General features: G+C 39.7%; 2 protein-coding genes and 1 pseudogene across 16 annotated transcripts in view; 1 reads left to right on the top strand and 2 right to left on the bottom strand.

Annotated features, from left to right (window-relative positions):
* LOC111319919 (uncharacterized) overlaps positions 1-22,144 on the top strand; it is a 150,435-nt gene that overhangs the window by 94,093 nt on the left and 34,198 nt on the right. For 3 of the 12 annotated variants that reach the window (XM_088738101.1, XM_088738099.1, XM_088738104.1), the window contains 3 exons: positions 239-316; positions 1,409-1,501; positions 1,998-6,176. The exons of 8 other annotated variants lie outside the window; for them this stretch is intronic. In XM_088738101.1, the coding sequence (XP_088594227.1) occupies positions 239-316; positions 1,409-1,501; positions 1,998-5,569 (3,743 nt within the window). In that variant the 3' untranslated portion in view covers positions 5,570-6,176. Of the gene's footprint in view, positions 1-238; positions 317-1,408; positions 1,502-1,997; positions 6,177-22,144 lie in introns of those variants that run through there. One more of the 12 variants, XM_088738100.1, reaches the window with a different exon arrangement.
* The window catches only part of LOC111322632 (tubulin polyglutamylase TTLL7), a 198,229-nt gene that overhangs the window by 158,395 nt on the left and 17,690 nt on the right, over positions 1-22,144 (bottom strand). The window lies entirely within an intron of this gene.
* LOC148719734 (uncharacterized) lies at positions 9,886-21,051 on the bottom strand (annotated as a pseudogene). Its single transcript, XR_015993315.1, has 4 exons — positions 21,009-21,051; positions 10,886-11,357; positions 10,309-10,469; positions 9,886-10,048 (listed from the first exon to the last, which is right to left on the bottom strand). The product of XR_015993315.1 is annotated as an uncharacterized LOC148719734 (transcript).

Genomic DNA, 22,144 nt, shown 5'->3' with positions numbered 1-22,144 from the left:
AATACAGTTTCCTCCTCAATTTATCAGTGAATAATTAGTAGCTGAAGATAGAGAAGGCCAGATCAGATTTCATAGTATTGCTTGTGGCATGCCATTGTTTCTCGAAGTTGTATTTTTACATGTGGAACATTTACTTGCACCTTATTTGAATTTTTTGTGTGATTGTTTTTCTGAAATTTATAACATGTTTTTCTTTTTGAAATTTATACTGTGTTATTCTTTCTGTTCATACATGTAGTTGATCCTGTCACTTTACAGTCCTCGGCAGGATTCAAAGAAAATGAATCCTCAACAAGCATAGCAGTTCAACACAAAGGTAGACAACTTCCTCTTTCTAGATAGCTTATTGCGCTCCTTTAAACAGGAGCAGAATGACGGGGATGCAAAATAGATTGAGAAAGAATTAATTTTTGAGTGAAAGGTTTAAATGATAACGATAAGCTCACAGTGCGTATTATGAATTGGTGCAAGTGACACAAGAAACTTTCACAAAACTTTTAGACTAAATGACTCTTGAGGTGATTTTAGCACTTGTTGAGTCGGTCACAAATATACAAATGAGAAATATTTAATTATAATAGTAATAGAAGTCTTTATTAAGCACTGTAAACAACAAAAGTGTTTAGTTACAATGATATGAACTTAAGCAGATATAAAACTAATTAACTAATTAGATAACTAACTGACTAACTTACAAGAAAACAAACATTTGTACTTGTCTACTTAGCCTTAAAAAAATATCTCAGTGCTATTGGCAGGATGATGTTTAATTCTTGAAAACAATGATTTTGTTTGAGTTGAGTTTTTACAAAAAAAGTTAGGATAAGGAAAATTCTTGATAACCTTTCTGTATTATTTCTGCAAGCAGTTGGTCAACTGTCAGTGTTGATACGAGCTATTTTTCTCAATGGGATGTATGGTTTTCTGTCAAATGGCTCTAAATTACTATAAAAATTAAATTTCTTGGCCGTCTTTCTTATTATTACAGGACTATATGTATTACTGATGGCCTTTAATGATTTTACATATTGTAAATAGCAAAGAATGTTTTTTTTTCTATCTGTGAATAACGTCCATTTAATGTGAGATTACTTGATTTATGGATAAGTTTAATTTATTTAAAAGAGCTGACATGTGTGTGGAAATGGGTTTGTAAATTATAACATGATGGAAGTTGTTCTTGGTATTCTAGTTATTTCATAATTCACTACTACATTGTGCGTAATCAGAAAAGTGTTGTTTGAGTGAAATAATTTGTCATTGAGGGGCATAAAGAGATTCATGAAATAAATTCCTCAGGAAACAAACAGACATAGAAGTTACTCAAATATTAATACTTTAGGTCATAGTAATTAACCATGTTTTACAACCGTAGATTGTTAAGTGCGGTTACACTTTTCTTTTCTAGGTGCCGTAATAAACAAGTCCAGGCAAGCTTCAAACAAAGAGGTTAAACGGAGTTCGTCCTCTGTTGCCACTCAATCTGTGAAACGCCGTAAAGGTAAATTTCATGTTAATTCGTAAAACGCCAGTGGTTGGAAATCCAGCGCTTTTTCAAAACTTTCTCCTATTTTTTGCTACTAAAAGACAGCTGTATGAAGCCTTCATGAATCAAGTCTTCTGTCATCTTTGAAGGAGCCATCAGCTCTCTTGCCATTTTTGTTTCGGCAGTACTTAAAATTTCACTGTGTGCAACTGACTTTGTACACCATGCCTGACTTGTGGCGGTCAGGTTCGTCTCGCTCCTTGGGGCGTGGAAAAAGGCTGTTGATTATCTGTTGTGGTTTGTAGGCTACTTAGATCTTTTGTTGCTTCAAAATGCGACTTATTTTCTCAGAAACACCCTGTACATACGGCAGCACGACAAAGCCATTGAAGCTGGTCTGAGCGGGTTGTTTAAATAACACTCTCTCACAGTTAATTTTTTAACAATTAACGTCAATGTTTGATTGTATACATGTGCCTCCAAGAACGAAGTATGTTTTTTTTTTTTTCAGGTTCTGAGCATTGTCTAGTTGAGAAACACCTTCGAGATGAATACATCCGACGTTCCAATGTAAAACCACTGCTGTGGGACAGCGACATCCAACTACCTATTGATGACGTTTACACCAGGTTGCAAATCAAATGGAGAAGGAAAGCTTATTTTCAGCTAACGGAGAAGGAGGTTCACATGTATGAAATTTTCAAGCCTGCTAAAGAAGGTGAAAAGGGCGCCAGAATGGTACTTGTAGAAGGAAACCCCGGGATTGGGAAGACGACATTTTGTCTTAAAATTGCCAGAGATTGGGCCAAAAAGTCAGTACCAGTCGAGTTTCATTTCCCCGCGTTTAAGTTTTTGTTCCTTCTTAAATGCTGTGACATTCACAAAGATACCGAAGACATAGTACAAGCTATTGATGAGCAACTTCTGAATGATGACATGAAAAATAGGGAAGATTTTTTGGATTACATCAGAGATGGCAAAAATCAGGACAAGATTCTTTTAATCGTGGATGGCCTTGATGAGTTACCAGAGGCATCGGAAAAGGTTATTGATAGGCTCTTTAAAAGAAAAATTTTCTCACGTTGTTTCATTTTGGCCACCTCACGCGAAGAAAAGGGAATCGATGTCCGGCGGCGCTATGACTTTGATACACTTTTGCAGATTAAAGGATTCACATCAAAAGATGCTAGAGTTTACATCAGAAAGCATTTCAAAAGTGTTGATCCCCAAAACGTGTCAAAAGGCGAGAGGCTCATTCAAGCTGTTGAAGAAAATACTTATCTAGCTGCTCTAAGGAACAATCCACTGAATCTCCTTCTCTTGTGCGTTGTTTTTGAAGACTTTGATGGGGAACTTCCATCTAATCGCACAAAGCTTTATCAGATTATTTTTCGATGCTTGTTAAGGCGTTACTGCTCCCGAAATGGCCTGGACGTTCATCACGATGCCGACAAAGCCCTAGAGAGTCAATTCAAAGATTCCATACTTGCGCTAGGGGAGTTAGCGTGGAAGTGTCTTCTAGAAGACCGCCGTTCGTTTTCGGAAGAAGAATTGGACAAGTTAGAACATTCGAGGACCCATGTGAGAAAATTTCCAGTGATCAAATTGGGCTTTGTTTTCATGGAAGCCAGTTTAAGGCCAAGTCAGGAGCCAAGACATCAGTGTCATTTTCTTCACAAAACATTTCAAGAGTTTTTAGCTGCCTTCTACCTAGCAAACGAGCTCTTGACGAACCAACCAAACCTTACTTTAGGCAAGAGAGATGTCTGTGAAGAATACAGACAAGTAATTTTCTTTGTAGCTGGCATATTAGGCATGGATGGAACGCTGTTTTTCAAACAAATAGGAACGATTCTAAGAGAAGGCTGGGACTGGCTTGATCCTGAGGTAGAGTGTGCGTTCTTACTTGGTCTTTTAGAGGAGAGTGGTGCTGCCGATGATTTAGGGAAAGTTGCCTGCCCTCTTATTCCATTACCAAACGATTTGAAACTAGGAGAGAGAGAACGGTCCTGCTTGAAGTTTATACTATATGCTTATGAAGGCGCCATTGTTGGGGGTGATTTAGCACCGGTGCAACTAACCACACTGAGACTGAGGAACGTACAGTCTTTCAGTAGAGACTATGTGAATGATTTCCATCGAATTCTCGAAAGCAGTAAAACTCTCACAGAGCTTGTCATCTCTAATATCGAGAACATGTCCCATGATATTGCAGATCTGTTCGCTGAGAGTGTGTCGTCAAGCACTTCATTAAGAAAAGTCACGCTGAAACTGTTTGACGTGAGTACTGAGAGGTGCACCAAAAATGTCAGTACCTTGTTACCGAATTTTTCGCAATTGAAATGTGTTGAGCTCGAATTCTTTTGTATTCTAAACAACACTGTTGCAGAAGCCGTAAAAGTGTTATTCAAAACATCGCTAAGATCTCTCGCGCTTATTGTTTATGGGGATCTGGATGACTGTTTAGTGTCGTCTGTTAGTGAAGGACTTGCAGAAGAAACTGGGCTGGAGTCTCTTAGTCTTGTTGTTCATGGAAGACCCAGCAACCCTGGAATCGTAGCACTGCAGAAAGGTGTTCTACGAAATAGAACTCTGCGCTCTTTAGTGTTACAGGTGTATGGAGAAATCCCAGAAGCGTGGATGACAGCTGTTGCTACCATACTGGCAGCCAATAAGTCATGGAAGTCTCTTATTATTCATCCAAATGTATGTGGGAAAATCAAACATGAAGAAAGTTTGCTGACCTGTCCGATTCTAGGTGATGCGCCATTAGAGAAATCGTTAACCGTTAACGTCTGTGGGGAACTGAGTGTTGACAGCTTAAAAGCCCTTGGAGGTTTTTTCATGAAAAGTTCGCCATTGTCTGGTCTCCACTTGAGTATCCGAGGTAAACTAAGCAATGATGTTATGGATTGTCTGGTTGACTATTTTCTGACTAACAATTCATTGTCCTCACACAGTATTATTGACCTGTGCGGTGAAATCACAAGCTACGGAGAAACTGCACTTCAAAAGTTAGTTCAAGGGAGTCCAGAGCATTCTATTTCAGTGCACTTGAATGGTGTCAGTAAGGACCGCTGTTTGAGTGGATTTGATACTCTCGCTAATTTTTCTCCACCTTCAGCCTCGTTTTTAGCTGACGGGAAGACTGCAATACACGATGAAGTTATTGCACTATTAAGCTGTGCGTCATCAACCACGTTCAACCTCACTGTAAACAACCACGCTGATATGCCATGGGAGTGGGCCAGAGGTGTGGCTGAGGGCTTGGCTAACAGCAGATCCCTAACTACATTTAGTCTCACACTTAACAATCCTACTGACAAGGGAGCACAGTGGGCCTTCCATATGAGTGAGGGACTGCCGAAGTGCGCATCGTTAACGACATTCAGTCTCACAGTTAACAATCACACTGACGAGGGAGCACACTGGGCCGGCTTTATGAGTATGGGACTGCCGAAGTGCGCATCATTAACGACATTCAGTCTCACAGTTAACAATCACACTGACGAGGGAGGAAACTGGGCCGACTTTATGAGTGAGGAACTGCGGAAGTGCGCATCATTAACCACATTCAGTCTCACAGTTAACAATCACACTGCCGAGGGAGCAAACTGGGCCGACTTTATGAGTGAGGGACTGCCGAAGTGCGCATCATTAACGACATTCAGTCTCACAGTTAACAATCACACTGACCATGGAGCAGATTGGGCCTCCTATATGAGTGAGGGACTGCCGAAGTGCGCATCGTTAACAACATTCAGTCTCACAGTTAACAATCACACTGACGAGAGAGCAAACTGGGCCGGCTATATGAGTGTGGGACTGCCGAAGTGCGCATCATTAACGATATTCAGTCTCACAGTTAACAATTACGCTGACGTAATGGAATCTTGGGCCGATGGTATTAGTGAGGGCTTGGCGAACACCAGTTCATTAGCCACATTTAGTCTCACAGTTAACAATCATGCTGACATGATGGGAAACTGGGTCAGAGATATAAGTAATGGATTACAAAAGAACGGTTCCTTAACAACGATAAGAGTAGCATTCAGCTTGTACGGTGTGCACAGAATTCACTAAGAGCTCGTCCAGTCTTCCCATTCTCTGCTTTGTCAAATGCGTGTATGAAACTTCCAAGAGCTAGAAATTATCACTGAAGGATATGGTCGCAGTAGAAGTTCACTGAAATTCCTCAGCGGGAAGCAAGAATTTTTACTGCGCTTGTGTTGCTAGGGAAATTTATTTTCTCATGCATGAATGAGGTCATTTATAGTTGGTATTGAAAGTTGGTTCGCACTTATTAGCCGTGATAGTTTTTTACTCTTCCGCACAACCTACGACAGTTTGACAAATTTTCGAACTATGAGTATACAATAATCTATAGCTGAAAAACTGTATTTATTTTTACCAAAAGGACAAGAACATTTGATGGTAAACACTGGTAAGAAACACGGTCCCACGCGCCTTCTTGCGCGAGGAGCACATACGATATTAGTTAGCCGGAAACGAACTTATTCAACCGATGCATTGAAAACATCTTGTATGCCTGCACGAGGCAAGCGGAGAAATGAAACCGAAGTTGCCGACAGTTGTACAGTTTCTGTGGTGTTTTTTCCCTGTTGTGAACGTTTAGTAAGAGGAGGTTTCTAAACGCACTGATTTCAAATAACAACAAGCCTAGACATGGTGCGCTGTATCTAATTGTCCATGAACTTTCTTGATTTTTTTTTTTCTTCCTGTTCCTCGGAATTCTTTATCCCGCCTACTTCCAAACCCAAACAACCATTAAAGAGTAGGTACGTCACAAGAATGGCAACCGAGATTTGAAATGTACCATAGAATTTAAAAAGGACACCCAAGGTATATTGTCAACTGATTGGTATTGACCGCAAATTTGAAGTCAGTGAAACCCTGTTCATGAGAGAAATTTCGATTGAACTGCGCAAATTATTGATAGCAAGCATCAAGTTAACGGCAATAGCAAGTGGCAAAATTGAACTGTAATGTTACCAACTTTTCCAGTAATACTCAAAGCCCTGCAGGGAGAAAATTATCTCGGTCGCAGTATATGCAAATATTTTGTCTTACGTACGCAAATAGCGAAAAGAAGACGTTTAAGAATTGTTTTCTATCAACGATTTCCGTAAATGTCATGGTTAACCTTGTTGTCAACGGGCGTGTTTTCGCCAGGGGACAGAGGAGCCCCGAAACATCATCAACTCTTTCACTCCCACCAGTTACCGAGACAGAATATCTCCTTACCTTATCACTACAATATGAGGCAGACAAGCGATGAGAATAAAGAAAAATATCAATGAGGAGATTATTGATGGATCAAATACTAATTTATCCAAACTAGCATCATAAGAATTGTATGGCAGACAGTAAGAAGAATTATGAATGAGGCTTCAGAGTGAAAGGGTCGGCATCTGTTATTTCTTCTCTGGGGTGAAAGAACATCTAGCCCGGAGAAAACTGAAAAAATAACAATCAAATTAAGAGTGTTCCTCAGCTTAGGTACTACACGAGAGTGACATAGAAGAGAAAAAAAGATTGGAAACGGACAATTGTAAGGACACTGAGAACGAAGCTAAAAGCTGGAGAAAATGTCAGCCATCTGGGGATTTTATTCCTATCTGTATTACTATCGGGGGTTTATAAGTCCACGTTGGTAAATCAAAACCTTGTTCTCTTTCACCCTGCCCCTTGTTTTCTATTTCCTGTTCATCTATTTAGTGTCAATCGAGTTTAGTCTTGAATGATTGAGTAGAGTCCAATTTGGATCTGTAAGAAAACGTGTGATAAACCTTATGACTTCTAAGAGTGATCAGCCTTCCATTATCACCCTTGAATCAAGCATAAAGATTAGGACTGTAATAGAAATGATCAGCAATTTAAGACGCTCCTGATTGTGAAACAAATTCTACTTGTTAGTGTGGAAAACGTTTTCCGCGACACCAAATTAACTCAAACAAGGTCTCTGAAATTCCGGTTTTAATACTAACAACTTCACTCGCTTCTTGCGACAAAAAAAAAGAGAAAAACTAAGAACGTCACCGAAACGTTCTGCACATGGTAAACTAATCTGAATAGGGCGAGGCCGCCAAGTCACACTCGTCATGAGCCGTCACGCAATGCAAACAAAACATTCTGAACGTTAGTGTTATGGGAATTGTTAAGAGGACGCTGTGGAGATGAGGAAAACCAATGTTTGGTTGTAAACGATGAAAAGCGGGATTCAGATTCGTTACTCATAAGTGTAGTCCTGATAGAATAGAGTGACGTGAAGTCCCATCACCATTTAATTTGATCTGTGAAGAAATTTGAGAAGCAAAACACTAATTGGTTAAACATTTTCATGGATGAAAACATAACAGTTCACATTTCCTGTCAAGAAACTGAATCTAGTAGTCTGTATAACAGAGCGTGCGGGTCACGCGTATTGTCTAGTGACGCAGGCACCACCTTAAAACTGTCCTATCACACTTTCCAACCACAAATATGACAGGTACACTTTCCCATTTGTGCTCATTTGTACTGCTTATCGCCAGTCACGTTCAAGAAATTTCTGATAGTTTTCACGAAATCGTTCATTTAAGGCACTAGGTTACAACTATGGTCAAATTCAATGTCTGGAATGTACGGAGGCCCTAAAGGGCCATAGCTTTTCTTTTTCTCTCGTCAATATATCGACATATATGTCGACGTATATCTCGCCTTATTTCAATTATGTCGACATATTTGTCGTCATAGTGTCGACATATATCTCGCCTTTTCCTTCAAATTATGTCGACATGTTATCTCGACCAGTTCATCTTACGTGCAAGGAGAATGCGTCTGATTTACATATTCCAAAGGGAGGACAAAAAACCCATCCCTGCCGCGTCAAATCCACATGGATACCACCAATACAAAAATCAGTAGCCCTTGAAAGTCATTTAGAAGAGGTTAAAAGTGACTTTTCGGAAATAGAACTTACAAAGCCAAAAGATAATTTGCTTCCAGCCGAACGCAAGGCGCTGAGAGCCTTGAAGCGTGACTCTGAGTTAAACCTCAAAAAGGCCAACAAAGAAACAACAAGAGTTTACAGGAGCAAATCGCAAATTCAAAGCGCATTTGCTAAAGAGAGGCTACCCAGAGGACCTCATTAACACAACCCTCTCAGAGGTGAATTTCAAAAACAGGAAGTTAGCACTTCAACAGAAACCGAAGACGAACCAACGAATCTTGCCTTTTGTTACACAATACCAACCATCAGTGCCACACATAAAGCAAATTATCATGAAAAACTGGCATTTAATAGAAACACAACCACTACTGAGCGAACTTTTCAAAAATCCGCCGCTCAAATCTGACAAAAAAGGGCGGTCGCTCAAAGACATACACTTGAGGGCTAAACTTTGAACACAGAGGACCCACACAAGCGGCCCACACAAGCGGCCCACACAGGCGGCCCACACAAGCGGCCCACACAAGCGACCCACACAAGCGGCCCACACAAGCGGCCCACACAAGCGACGTGTCTGGTCGTTTATTCGAAATATAAAAAAATGTATGGGAAAATATTGAAGAGTCGTAATATCGTAATCTTATAATAAGGAATGTCTATGTTAAGGCTCAAAATAAATGTAAACATACCTCACTTGCTGTGTATTGTCGTTTCTGTGGTCTTAAATGGCGAATTGGGTAGATTTTGCGTTGAGTGTTACTTTATTGTATAAGAAGGAGAGTAACAGTCAACGAGAGTAACAGTCGAGGGTAACAGTCAACACAAAATCTACCAAATCGCTCAAATTCGCCATTTAGAACCCCAGAAACGACAATACACAGCAAGTGAGGTAGGTTTACATTTTTTTTGAGCCTTTAACATAGACATTCCTTTATATAAGTTTACGATATTACGACTCTTCAATATTCTCCCATACATTTCTTTATATTTCGAACAAGAGACCAGACACGCCGCTTGTGTGGGCCCCCTTTGCTTTGAATAGGCAACTCTTAACACGCGCTGGGGAGTCGTGTAGGCCTGTCAACCCCATTTAACACATAAGGCGCATTGCTTTCCGGAAATGACGTAAGATGAACTGGTCGAGAAAACATGTCGACATATATGTCGACATAATTTGAAGGAAAAGGCGAGATATATGTCGACATAAATGTCGATATATTGACGAGAGAAAAAGAAAAGCTATGGCACTTTTGGGGCTCCGTAGGGAATGACTTATTTAAGTGTCAAAAATGTAAGAAAAATGACACTGATTAATCCTGCAAGGAATAGGTGTGCAGTGCAACAGCGCTGAAATGGGATATATCGCTGTCCTTGCTATCTCAAAAGATAGTTCAGTGTTTACATTGTAAGATATTAAACAAGCAAAGAAATAATCACTTCGGGGAAATTCAGTAGATATATTTGCACCATGCTGTGCTGATATAATCATCAAAGAACATCATAAAATTTATCATTCTTGTAATTGTAGCAGTGACTTTCAGCTTCACACTGTTTTGCTGACATGCGCAGGTACTTTATCTTGGCTCCCCTGTACTGATGGCACACCGAGTCTTGCAAATAAAAAACAGAGATAATGAGCAAAGCATTTGCTGCTTGATCAACTTTACATGCACGCTTACTTTGTAGGCTCAGGTTCCTACTAGCAAATAGCAATTCAAAATAAGCCTCGCTGATGATGATGGTTAATATGAGGTAATGATCAACTCATACAGAAGGGTAAGTTTCTACCAAGTATCAAAAATAAGAGGTTCAAGCCCGTCCCGAATTTTTCTGCTCGGTAGAGTTGGCTCTTTGTTGGTAATTTTCGTACCTTTGCCATAGTAGCATATGGCTGTCATCATATTGCGCCTTTGTGTATCCCATCCATCTGACCAAAATCATCTATCTGGTTTGCTCTCACATTCCTCTTGATGCGGCCATAGTTGACATCTGTATTACGTACTCACCAAGGGGTCACGCATCCGCTGGGTACTAAAAGGGTAACCTTTTAATTCATACAGTGCACTTCTGAATTGGGTCAAGATTTTCAAAGTACAGTTAGTATCCATTTCCCATGTTTGTGTAAACTCAGGACACTAAAGCGCTTTTCAATATTGAGTGTTTTAAAACCAAAAACTGGGGAAGTCAGAAGGAAAAGAAGCATCACAAATAGCCAATGGGAGCTTCCGAGGTCTGGGTACGAGTCATCGTGAAGACTCGCACAGTTCTTTTGATCTACGCTTCCCTAATTCACCCTCCCGCCACACCCCCAAATAAAATAAAATTACACTTTATCTCTCTTATTTCTCAACTACGTTCAACAGGTTACTGTCTTCCTCATTCTAATATTTTTCATATTTTGCGTGAAGGTTCCCGTATCACTGAGAGCTGACAATTTGCTCAAAGACCTGTTTCTAGAGTAAATGTGTCCTCCATGCTTGGGAAGTTTCCAGTGTATGGGTTCTTATATCCCGAAACATATCCACGGTGGCCATCTTGAAATTTCAACCAATTACTTCTCATACTTTCATACGTTTTGCCTGGTTTTCCTTGGGTTCGGATGCCAATCACAGGGCCTGTCTTGCGAGATAAAATAAAATTGAATCTGTAGCGGTCAGCGGCTTTGACTTTCGTGAGCTTTTCATTGATATTTTCATTGTTTTCTTTGAGGAAGTGAACAATAAATGTTGTATGTGTTCCAGGTATGGCTATGTCTTTTCGTCGAACGGCATCCTTTCCACCACAACAGCGCGTGCAGAAGTTTGAGGTATCATCTTTGTGAGTGGGGTACGCCCACGCGGTAGTTGTTATTAAAGGTCTTGAGTCGCACGTATTTTCGATCTATGCTGTTAGGCTTTGGGCATATCTCTTTTAAAAATGCTAAAATTCAAAAATAGGAAACTTACTCCAAAAGTACATTACTCATCTCATGTAACTTAAGCCGCTGGTAAATATTTTTTCAACAAAAGGTTGTTACATAAATGCGACTCTTTCATAAGTAACACTTAAACTACTACACGTCAAGTCACACGTGTTGTGTCCACCAGATTTAAAGCAAAGAAGTTTACTGCCCTCCCAGTTCCCTCCTAAAATCGACAGTATTGTTCCGAGAACTTTTAACACTATTTCTTTTAGCTGGATATCATTTAGGGTCTCTCTTAAGATTAAGTACTAACTGAAATAAACGATCACCTTCGTGATCAAATTTTGACACAATGGGTGTCAAACTTATGGTTTAAAACAGATAGAAACCTACTGATTATCAAAGCGATCTTCGCGGTAATGAACACTACCGCTTATAATAAGCAATGGTGAAAATAATTTCACTGCAGCTCAAGTAGTGTTCATTAAGGCGAAGATCGCTTGATAATCATTTCTTAACCCACAGTTCACATATATGATATTCACTGTCATTTATACAGAAACCAGCCACTGCGCTTTGTTTTCAGTTATTTTATTCTGCTAAGAAAATGAGACACATTAATATCACTTCATCATCATGTACCGACTTGATATCCGCGGATATCTCAAAAGTACTCACAGGCCAATCTATGGAAAAAAGGCATCCGCTTAACCTTACCTGTTTCATCATGTTTGATACTTGTTCTCCATACCACAGTAATCTACCATAAACCTCTGAAAATACAAAATGACCTTGCTAAAAATAGTTATAACATAACAAAAGAAAAGCGCGCGCTCTGATTGGTCAATTCAACGTCCTCCATTTGCCCATGGGTGTACGCTGCTGACGTGAGCATTTTTTCTTAATTTTTGTTATTGCCGCGGAAAAAATTACTTGAAAAGGATTGGCTGAAAACCGCTTAGCAACGGCTGCCAAAGTAAAGAAGTTTCTGTTTGTTTTGTAACAATGGTGTCCCGTTTTGTGCGAGATCAGTAAGAAAAATTTTGCCCTTATATTATAAACAAGTAATCACATGCTTCCTCGTAAAATTAAGGATTAATATCACTTGTGTTTTTAGAAGAGGCAGAGATTGCCCGAGTCGCTGCGCGACTCGGGCAATTTCAGCAACTTCCGAAAACACGCGTGATATTAATCCTTAATTTTACTCGGCCCCATGCGATTACCTATACTAATTCTATACTTCCCATTTGTACTTATCTTGTCGGTGTTGTTTTATGAAACTGTTGACACTTTTCTTATCTGGGAATCTAAGTGAATCTTCGCAAAATACGTTCAGTGGAGAGGAACTTTCATTTTAACTAAAGCAAATTTATTCCTGAAAAGATAATTAACCCTTTCATTCACTAAAATGATTAACATGCAACTTCTCCATATAGCATTCATACATTAGCCAGCCAGCACGCATGTTATGAGAATACTCAAACTTATTTATAACATAACCAAAGCAAAGCGCGCGCTCTCATTGGTCAATTTAGCGTCCCCCATCTGCCCATGGGTGTACGCTGCTGACGTGAGCAAATGCAAAGACCATTTTTCCGCGCGCGCTTGTTTTTTCTGGTCGCGTAAGATTTGTTAAATAAAAGGGAACTCTTTAGCTACAATGTATCAATGTTATGTTATAAAACAAATGGTAAACACCACAGCGTACACTATTGAGTTATGGATGCACTTGGGAGGTTTGCTAAGCACTCATACAGCTAAAGTCGCTCTCGGCTATCGCCTCGAGCGACTCTTACGCTTCTTTCGTGCTTAGCAACCTCCCGCGTGTATCCATAACTCAATAGTGTACGCTGTGGTGTTTACCATTTGTTAATTATCAGGTAGAAGTTGGTATCCTGATCTAACACCAAATTCTCATAGCTAATTTACTAGGAAATGTGTAACAGCTAGAGGGGAGAATTAAAAGTCAGATCTTGGGAGTTAAAGAGTTAAGGTTCTTTACCTGAGTAGCATGAAGCAAAGACCACCAGCAGCAAGAGAGGTAAAGAGTTCATCGTCAGCGCTCAGCCTCTGCCCTCGATTCACTTTTGAACAATTCTATGTGTTAAAAGACAGCGACAAGCTACAGCAATCTGTTAAAATAGATGAAGTGGTCTACAATATGTTTTATATTACAGCAGAATCTGGCTAATTCAGAGTCCGTAAACCACAACTTTCTGCTAACTCGAGGCCATTTATATTTTATACTCATTCGCTACAAAAGTATCTCGAGCTTGACACTCAGATATATATGTGTTCTACTATCGACGACAATCGATTCAAGTTGAGAAGTTAATTACTAAAAGCGAAGATTGCTGGGGGACGAGGGGAACCTTGTGAAAGAAAACGGAAAAGAACCTTAACCTCAATATACCTCACACTACTCAGTTTAATGGTGATTTAACTCTCTTCTACCCCCAAACATTTTTTAAAGGCTAGGAAAGAAACAATTACAGTGACTGAGAAGGAAGACGACTGCAAAGCGTAGGGAGGCTCGAATGTTGTAGTTTAAGCGCGGCTTAATAACCATACTATTGGCTTTGATAATGCCAAAGTGACAAATGCAGGAAACTTGCCAATTCGGAAGACTCTGGAATCCTGACGCGCAACCAATCTTAATAAAGAGGACAATAGCGCCAGGCCGTTGCCAAACCACTATGCGACTTCTTTATGGAAGTACATTGATACTTATTTCCCGTTTTTGCAGTATTTTCACACTAGCGTGTTGGATTTATTTTCTGCTCGGCATTCTTGGCTTGAAAGGCCTTAGACTGAAAATCGAAGGTGAACATCTTCAAGGAAAAATATTTTGTCACCTGAGCACGCCTATCCAAACAAGACAGAATTTTGTTCAACATTAAAAAATCACTTTTCTTAACACTACCATTAAGCGAGGTTTTGGTAATAATCTGGTCAAAAAAGCCACTGGTACATGTATATCCGGTAAGATTTAACTAGAACATGGTTAATGGCCTTAACTGAATACCATAAGCGCTACGTAACGGATGTGTTACCAGTCTCTTGCGATCGTTCAGATGGCAAAAAAGGCGGTAATAGTACCTGTAGAGTAACACTTCCTTCTTTTTTGGTTCGCGCTCAAACTATCGACCGTGTTTTTTATTATTCATGTTTTATTCTGTTTCTGGTTCGCTTTGAACACAACCTTTTTGCAACGGTTTTTCGAAACGAAGAGAAAATCATAATTGTACTTTTTCTCATAATCGATTCTTTATATACCTACCTTGGTTTCTCGGTAATAAGGTGCACGGTTTTTCAAGAAAATCCTGTCTTCAGAAAGTAAATGCTTAAATTGTGGTGCATCTTATAGCCAAGTATTTTTGCGCAACTAAATCTTAAGATCACAATTTTAGCAGAACTCAAAAAGACAAGAAAAGGACACTGATTATTGGTAAGGACTGTAACATGGACCAAGTCGATTAAGAATGGTGTGAGCGTCAGTTGGTTCTAACGACTCGAGTACTACTAGGCCGATTGAAAAAAATGGTGCACGCGTCTGTAAGAATCTAGCGATTCCAAAAACATTCACAGGCCGTAAGAAACAAGATAATGAAACCAATTCTGTCAGAACTTGGGGGACTACCCGTCGAGAAGCCTGGGTTCAAGTCCTGACTGAGTCTATCGTGTAATGTTCTACGAGCAATATCCTTTATTACTATAATGCCTCTCTCTTTACCCACGAGAATAAATTAAAATCGCCAGAGGAGCTTAACAAAATGCTTTAGCGTAAACAGTGATCATAGCATCCAATCCAAGGTGACTAGCAGTACTGTTAATCATTTCATGCCAGAGGAAGCGAAATTAGCTGTGGCGATAGTGGCCAGTTTACTAGAAAGCAGACTTGACTAGTTTTTGCCTTTTTATGAGAAATAAAGCAAGTTTTACGATATTTTGTTAATACACCATTTGAATTGGAAGGCTGATATTGTGGTAAAGGCTTTGATCAAGTTAATTCCAGGACATTATTTTCAAATAATGCTCACGCGCATAACGGCTCCTTAAAAAAAAAAAGAATCTACAACTAATTCAGTTACAGCCCTTGCTTTGTGAACAAAACTACGATAGTTTAAACTTTCAGTCTAACGATTCTAGATGGACAAAGGTTGGAGTGGGGTGGGGGGTCTTAGTTTCAGACTTTTTCGAGAGTACTTTGCCCTTGGTTAAAGACCTCACTGGTGATATTCCATGGAACGAGAAACATATAATACACCGCCAGAACCGAAAAGACCGAGGAGAGTGTGGTGTGGAACGCCTTATACCGCTTCCTTACTACCAAGGAATACTTGACCTCCTTCATAATCCAGATTGACAACAATCACATGATAATCTTTTTTGACATATCTTTCAGAAGATGAAAGTCACCCTGTGAGTTTAAAAGTTTCATACTTTTCTTTATAATCAGGTGACTAGAAGCAGAATTCTCAGGTATTTTAGGAATCTTTGGTATTTAACTCAGTGCAGACATCTGGTAGCCTGCGCATATCCGGTTATATTTCCTGTAATAACCGTCTGCGCATCAGTGCACAAAAGCTTATGTGAAGACCATCTGCATAGGATTTTGTGACCGTTGGTGATTGGTAGTTCTAACTCTACTCCTGATTGGCCAAAGGTTCTAGTTTATTGTTTCATGTCAAATTCAACATAACGTCCAACGCGTCGGGTGTTGAATTCAAGCAAGAGCTATGGGAAAAAGCGTTTTCTGAAGTCAAATGTTACTTTAAAATCGAGAGGCTTTTGCCGGAGCAAAAGGAGGCAATAAGAGGTTTTTTTTAGTGCAAAAAATGTGTTCGTTAACCTGCCTACAGGTTACGGGAAGTCTTTTATGAGGGAGTTTAGAATGAACGGCGGCTGAACTCAGGCTACTGCACGAAGGAATGTCAAGATTTTGCAAAGATCTAATTTGGATTTGCTCTGGAATGTTACGTGAATTGTTCCATGAATTAGTGTTTACGGAGAGCTGTGTTGGATTGGGCGTATTTTGAGAATCTTTTGCACTCTGAATCGATAAGTAGTTGTTAAAATCAGGCGTTGTAATTGACCGACGAACTTGGTTCGGCGTTGAAGTCGCAACACATAGTCAACTTGAATGCGGCTCTTCTTCGTCGTTGACCCGTTGTCATCGCTACATGCAGTCCTGTTACGCGTACCTTGAAGAGCTTCATTGTCTGCTTTGCCACATAGATCTTCGTTTTATCAATAGTCGAGGACAAGACTTGCAAATGAACTTCCTCTGTCCGTAAGCAATCGAGATGCTTTCCAACGCACATTTTACATCGAATCTAGCTTTTCCGTCGATAAGATATCTTTCAGTGTGGTGCAAGTCCTTCCGAGAACACAAAACACAAATTATTTCCGTATGTAAGAGAACAATCAATGATAAAAAAAACTATTTCTACTCGAGTTCTAGCTAGGTGAGAGGTGAGAAACACGTGAAACGACTCCCGGTTAGCTCAATGGATAGAGCGCTGGACTATTGTGCGGGAGGTCGAGGGTTCGAGCCCCGGCCGGACCAACACTCAAGGTCATAAAATAATTGAGAAGAATTTGCTACCTTTCTATAACATCAAGAAATAGTTACATATTCTAGTCTTCTCGGATAGGGACGAATAAATGGAGGTCCCGTCTCCTGCAGGGTTGGGGTAGGAGACGTTAATTCCCACACACGAGATTACTGTGTGATGGATGTCCTCCCCTGGGGTGGGATGGGTGGAAAGGTGAGATCGATAGACTGAAGCGGCTGCCAGAGGCACCTGATATGCTGACGTTTGTTCTCAACCTTACACTGCACCCGTAATTCAGCCTCTGGACTGCAAGTGGTCAGATATAAACTATATTCATATTCATATTCAAAACAAACGTCATGACACCTGAGTAGACCTGGATCCGAGATATATGACCAATCAGATGGCACGTAAGAATCACAGCGCGTACTCAAATCGGCCTATACTCTCACACAAGAAATCGTGCACTTTTGCTCAGACGGAGTTTAGAATAAACGGCGGGTGAACTCAGGCTAACATCTGGTTCCTTTTCCAGTTATCCCAATGTGACTGGTTGTGATGTGCAAATAGCTTCGTTACTTGAGTTCAGATTGGTTGAACGCGAGGTTTTGTGAATAATTTCATTTCGTCATCAAGATTAAAGGTTACAGCCTTATGGATTTTGGCAACTTTCCGTTTATGGCTGGCACCTCAATTTTCAAACACCTTTCAAGTACAATTAAATTTCCTCTATTTATTACATTTAATACCATTCACGTTCTTTTTATAAATGAAGTACTTTTAAACCAACCATTGTTGTAGTTCTTGGATCCTTAGCTTTAAATTCTAGTGTTTACCGTGCTACATGAATTTTCAAGTCAGAAACAGCATATGTTCATTCAAAGCATATGTCCATATGTTCCTCCCATTTTTAGGAGGGGGACTGGTTCAAAGTTTTGAATTTTAAGTTAAGTAGTGGACATGCCTCAACGAGTTGTCGAGAATCTTTTTTACTATAGTAGAACTTGTGACAAGCGGTCAAACCTCAAATAAAGGCCATTCCTTTTTTTTCAACTTTTCTTTCACCCAGTGTGATTTTGACGTAAATTGGTACAGAATTAAAATTAATTTTTTTAAAAAGGAGATTGAAGATTTTAAGTCCCTTTTTCGTACCAAGTAACATTTCACCACTGGTCAAATATCAGAAACAGTTACCGTAATTCTTCAAATGCGCCCCTATGCTCAAATAAGCGTATCCCCAGCAATCTTCAAGACTACAGTTGGCTTGTCACAAGACACTCACGTGCAGATTATTCAGGACATACACGAAGATGATTGGCAGCTTGGAGTTTCTCAGCGTGGTATCCTCTCTTTTTGTCTTCGCAGGGGCTACTGTTCCTTACAAGGCAGCTTATTTTGAGCAAGATCTCAATCATTTAAACTCCGTTTAAGCCAATAAGGTTACGTTTAAGTAGCGGTATCTCTATACGGGTATTTATTGATACGGGTATTTATTAAGTTATAACTATTTCTGACATGGATGGAGCTTTGGAGGTGAAGTTAAACAGTGCTGATTAGTATGTCAGAGAGCATGGTTAAATCTTATAGCTCTCCTTTTCCAGCTTTTTGTAGTATATTTATAAAGGTTAATTTCTGTGGGATTGCATAATTCAATGGAACGAATAATCATCGGAAGTAAGCTACTAGTCTCTTTCTTACTCTTAATTGTCGATTAAAATTACTTGGCCTAGCTGAATCTTAGAGATATGCGTTACCTCTGAGAATATTTTAGTAGAATTCTATAGTTAACTAATTCAAATTGGTACAAAAGTGATGGAAATTTAAGTAATGCGTCGATCAATTGAAAGCTTCAATATCCCCTCCAGTTAACCTCCACGTGCATTTGAACTTTTGAAGATTGGTTCGTTCAAATCCCACCTTCCCCCTCCCCCTCCCCCCATCCCCCCGCCGCTTCTTTTTGGCCAGAGGTCTCTTTCTGTGATCAATTAGCAAATGGTAAACACCACAGCGTACACTATTGAGTTATGGATGCACTTGGGAGGTTTGCTAAGCACTCAGGAAGCTAGAGTCGCTCTCGGCTATCGCCTCGAGCGACTCCTACACTTCTTTCCTGCCTAGCAACCTCCCGCGTGCATCCATAACTCAAAAGTGTACGCTGTGGTATTTACCATTTGTTAAATAGTGTACGCTGTGGTGTTTACCATTTGTTTTATAACATAACATTGATACATTGTAGCTAAAGAGTTCCCTTTTATTTAACAAATCTTACGTGACCAGAAAAAATAAGAGCGCGCAGAAAAATAGTCTTTGCATTTGCTCACCTCAGCAGCGTACACCCATAGGCAAATGGGGACGCTAAATTGACCTATCAGAGCGTGCGCTTTACTTTGGTTATGTTATAACAAATGTTGTGGAATTTAGTAAGTCCTGTTTTAGCTTTTGTGGCTGCTGTTGGGTTTTTTCAGGAGGAGGAACCCATAAAATGCAACCCATTTCATTAGGCTCTGCCTGTATTCTTAGGGTTGTGCTGTGAAGAGAGAGAAAAAATGAGAAATCCTCGAAGTGAAAAAAGGAAATAAGTATAGTTGCAACCACCCTCTCCATAGTTTACATTATATCTTTGCATGCCTTGAAGCACCAGCTTGAAAACTCCTGAAGATGAGATTTACTAAAAGATATGAAATGTTTTGACACATTTTCTCATAAATGAACTTGTTTTCAAGATTGTTTCATGGTCAATCCATTTCCATACTTATTTGATATGGAGATGAATCAGACTTGACAGTGACCTATGGGTAACTTTTTTACTGCACAGGTCTCAACATATTTTAGTCTGATATTCCTTACATGTTGCCTGGAAATTAAAGACATCTCCTTTGTGTCTGTTCTTTCTTCGAACAAAAATTTTTATAAATGGGAAAGAGGATTGTATGCCAGCACCACAAGCCACAAGATAACTGAAGAAAGAGAGAAAGTTTATTTTCAGTAAGTTCTTATCCATTAACTTAAAAATTTATTTGAATATGTATTTATGCATTTTTTGTGTCACTTGTATGAGATAAAATTCAAGAATTTTGTATGCACAAAGTACATAGTTCTGCTTCATGCAGATCTGTGAAATGTTTGGATTTAGTTTAAAATTACAAAGCCATATTCTAAACAAATTATTTCACAATTGTAAGGTTAGTCAGCTTTTGACAATGATAGTAGTGAAATGGCAACAAGTTTATCTCAAATTTTGTACATGAAGCTTTACTTAACGTTAGAAAGGTTAACAGAGATATACTACGCTATAAAGAATAGACACATTTACCACCTTCCAGGAACAGTTTAATACATTTGATGCATTATTGACCAAGCATGGGGTCAAGATAGCTGGATAGTGGCTGAGTCCATTTTTGTGTTTTTATGGACTGAGACAGAGTCGAGGTCCATAAATACATAAAAAAGGAGGAGGCTAATCATCTGCCATGTTACCAAACAAGCTTGGTCCATAAAGGATTTATTATATGGGAAAAAGATTTCTTTTTATTATATGAATCAAGAATTACTTGTTTATTTCAAGAGCCTGGAAAGGAAGCCAATTGTGTTTATAGCTCAATAAACCCACAAGATTTGTTTATGTTTCTTTTAAATTTGACTGTCTTCTGCTGCTTTTTGCTTCTCTATTGCCGACAATGTCCAAAAAATTATGAAACCTTGAAGGTTTGCTCCATGCAGTTCCACACAAGGCTTATCTTGTGCGAGATCAAAACAGCTAATTCAGAGCGGGCAAGATGCACCCAACTTGCTAGCTCAGGTAGCCAATCAGAACATGTGTTTCAAATTACCCACATGAAAAATAGCAGATAACCAAATTATTACTCCCAATTTTATTAGCAATTCTCTGTATTAATAATAAAACTAATTGTCTCTTCCATTTGTTGGAACATTCTTGGATGAGTGTCGGCATTTTTAGACACTCATTTAACGGCATTCTAAAATCGTACCCACTTAACCCCCCAAGGGATTATTCGTCATGCTTTCTAATCCACCGTCCCGGAGTCCACTGTCCACGCGTTGCTGGTCACTTAATCATGTGACCAAGAGAAGATGCTGCGCAACACAAACCTCTCACTTGATGTGGAGGCAAGATATTCATGGCAGTCTCCATATAGACTCCCTGTTACCCAGTCTCCATAGGGACTCCCTGTTACCCATTCTCCCCGTGTACTCTGTGTACCCGCCTGTGGAGGCAAGTAATTCATGGCAGTCTCCATATAGACTCCCTGTTACCCAGTCTCCATATAGACTCCCTGTTATCCATTCTCCCTGTGTATCCTGTGTACCCTGTGTACCCTATGTACCCGTGTGTAGCCTGTGTACCCTGTGTACCCTGTGTATCCTGTATACCCATGTGTACCCATGTGTACCCTGTGTACCCATGTGTACCCATGTGTACCCTGTGTACCCATGTGTACCCATGTGTACCCTGTGTACCCATGTGTACCCTGTGTATCCTGTGTACCTATGTGTACCCTGTGTACCCATGTATACCCTGTGTACCCTGTCTACCCATTATACACTTTGTACCCATGTATATCATGTATATCCTTGTATACCCCGTATACCCTGTCTACCTTGTGTACCCTGTACACCCTGTCTATTCATGTATACCCAAGTATATATATGTATACACAAGTGTACCCTGTGTACCATGTATACAGGAAACCTGGCAAACATCAGTTGGAATCAATGTCTATTCATGTATACCTAAGTATATATATGTATACCCAAGTGTACCCTGTGTACCATGTATACAGGAAACCTGGCAAACATCAGTTGGAATCAATGGAAGCTCTCTGGCCGAACACAATCCCGTTTTGTATGTTCACAAATGAATTATGAATAACTTATTATGATTTTAGTAGCCCGGGGGGGAAATCCCATATAAAATGGACTGGGATGCTCGTCTGGCATTTTGAAATAAACTCCTAAAGGAGGGAAATGTATGCGTGGCCCAACCGTTTTTGGACCCCTAAATGAGACCATTTCAATCTTTAATTATATGAATCGAGTGAATAAAGCCTGGAGCAATTGGTTCTTGAGTAATAAGCTCCTGTGATTTTTAAATATATTTTTCATCGCGTGCAACCCTAAAAGATACCCTTACGGCTAAATGTAACTCAATTTATCCCAGAACACCCAAAGTGAGACCATTATCTTGAAATTTACAGCCCTAAGCGAGACAACGAGCATCCCAGTCC

This window comes from Stylophora pistillata, chromosome 11, assembly GCF_964205215.1.
Source record: "Stylophora pistillata chromosome 11, jaStyPist1.2, whole genome shotgun sequence".
Lineage (NCBI taxonomy): Eukaryota > Metazoa > Cnidaria > Anthozoa > Scleractinia > Pocilloporidae > Stylophora > Stylophora pistillata.
The sequence above is the reverse complement of the archived record's forward strand: the minus strand, read 5'-3'. Positions and strand labels throughout refer to the sequence as shown.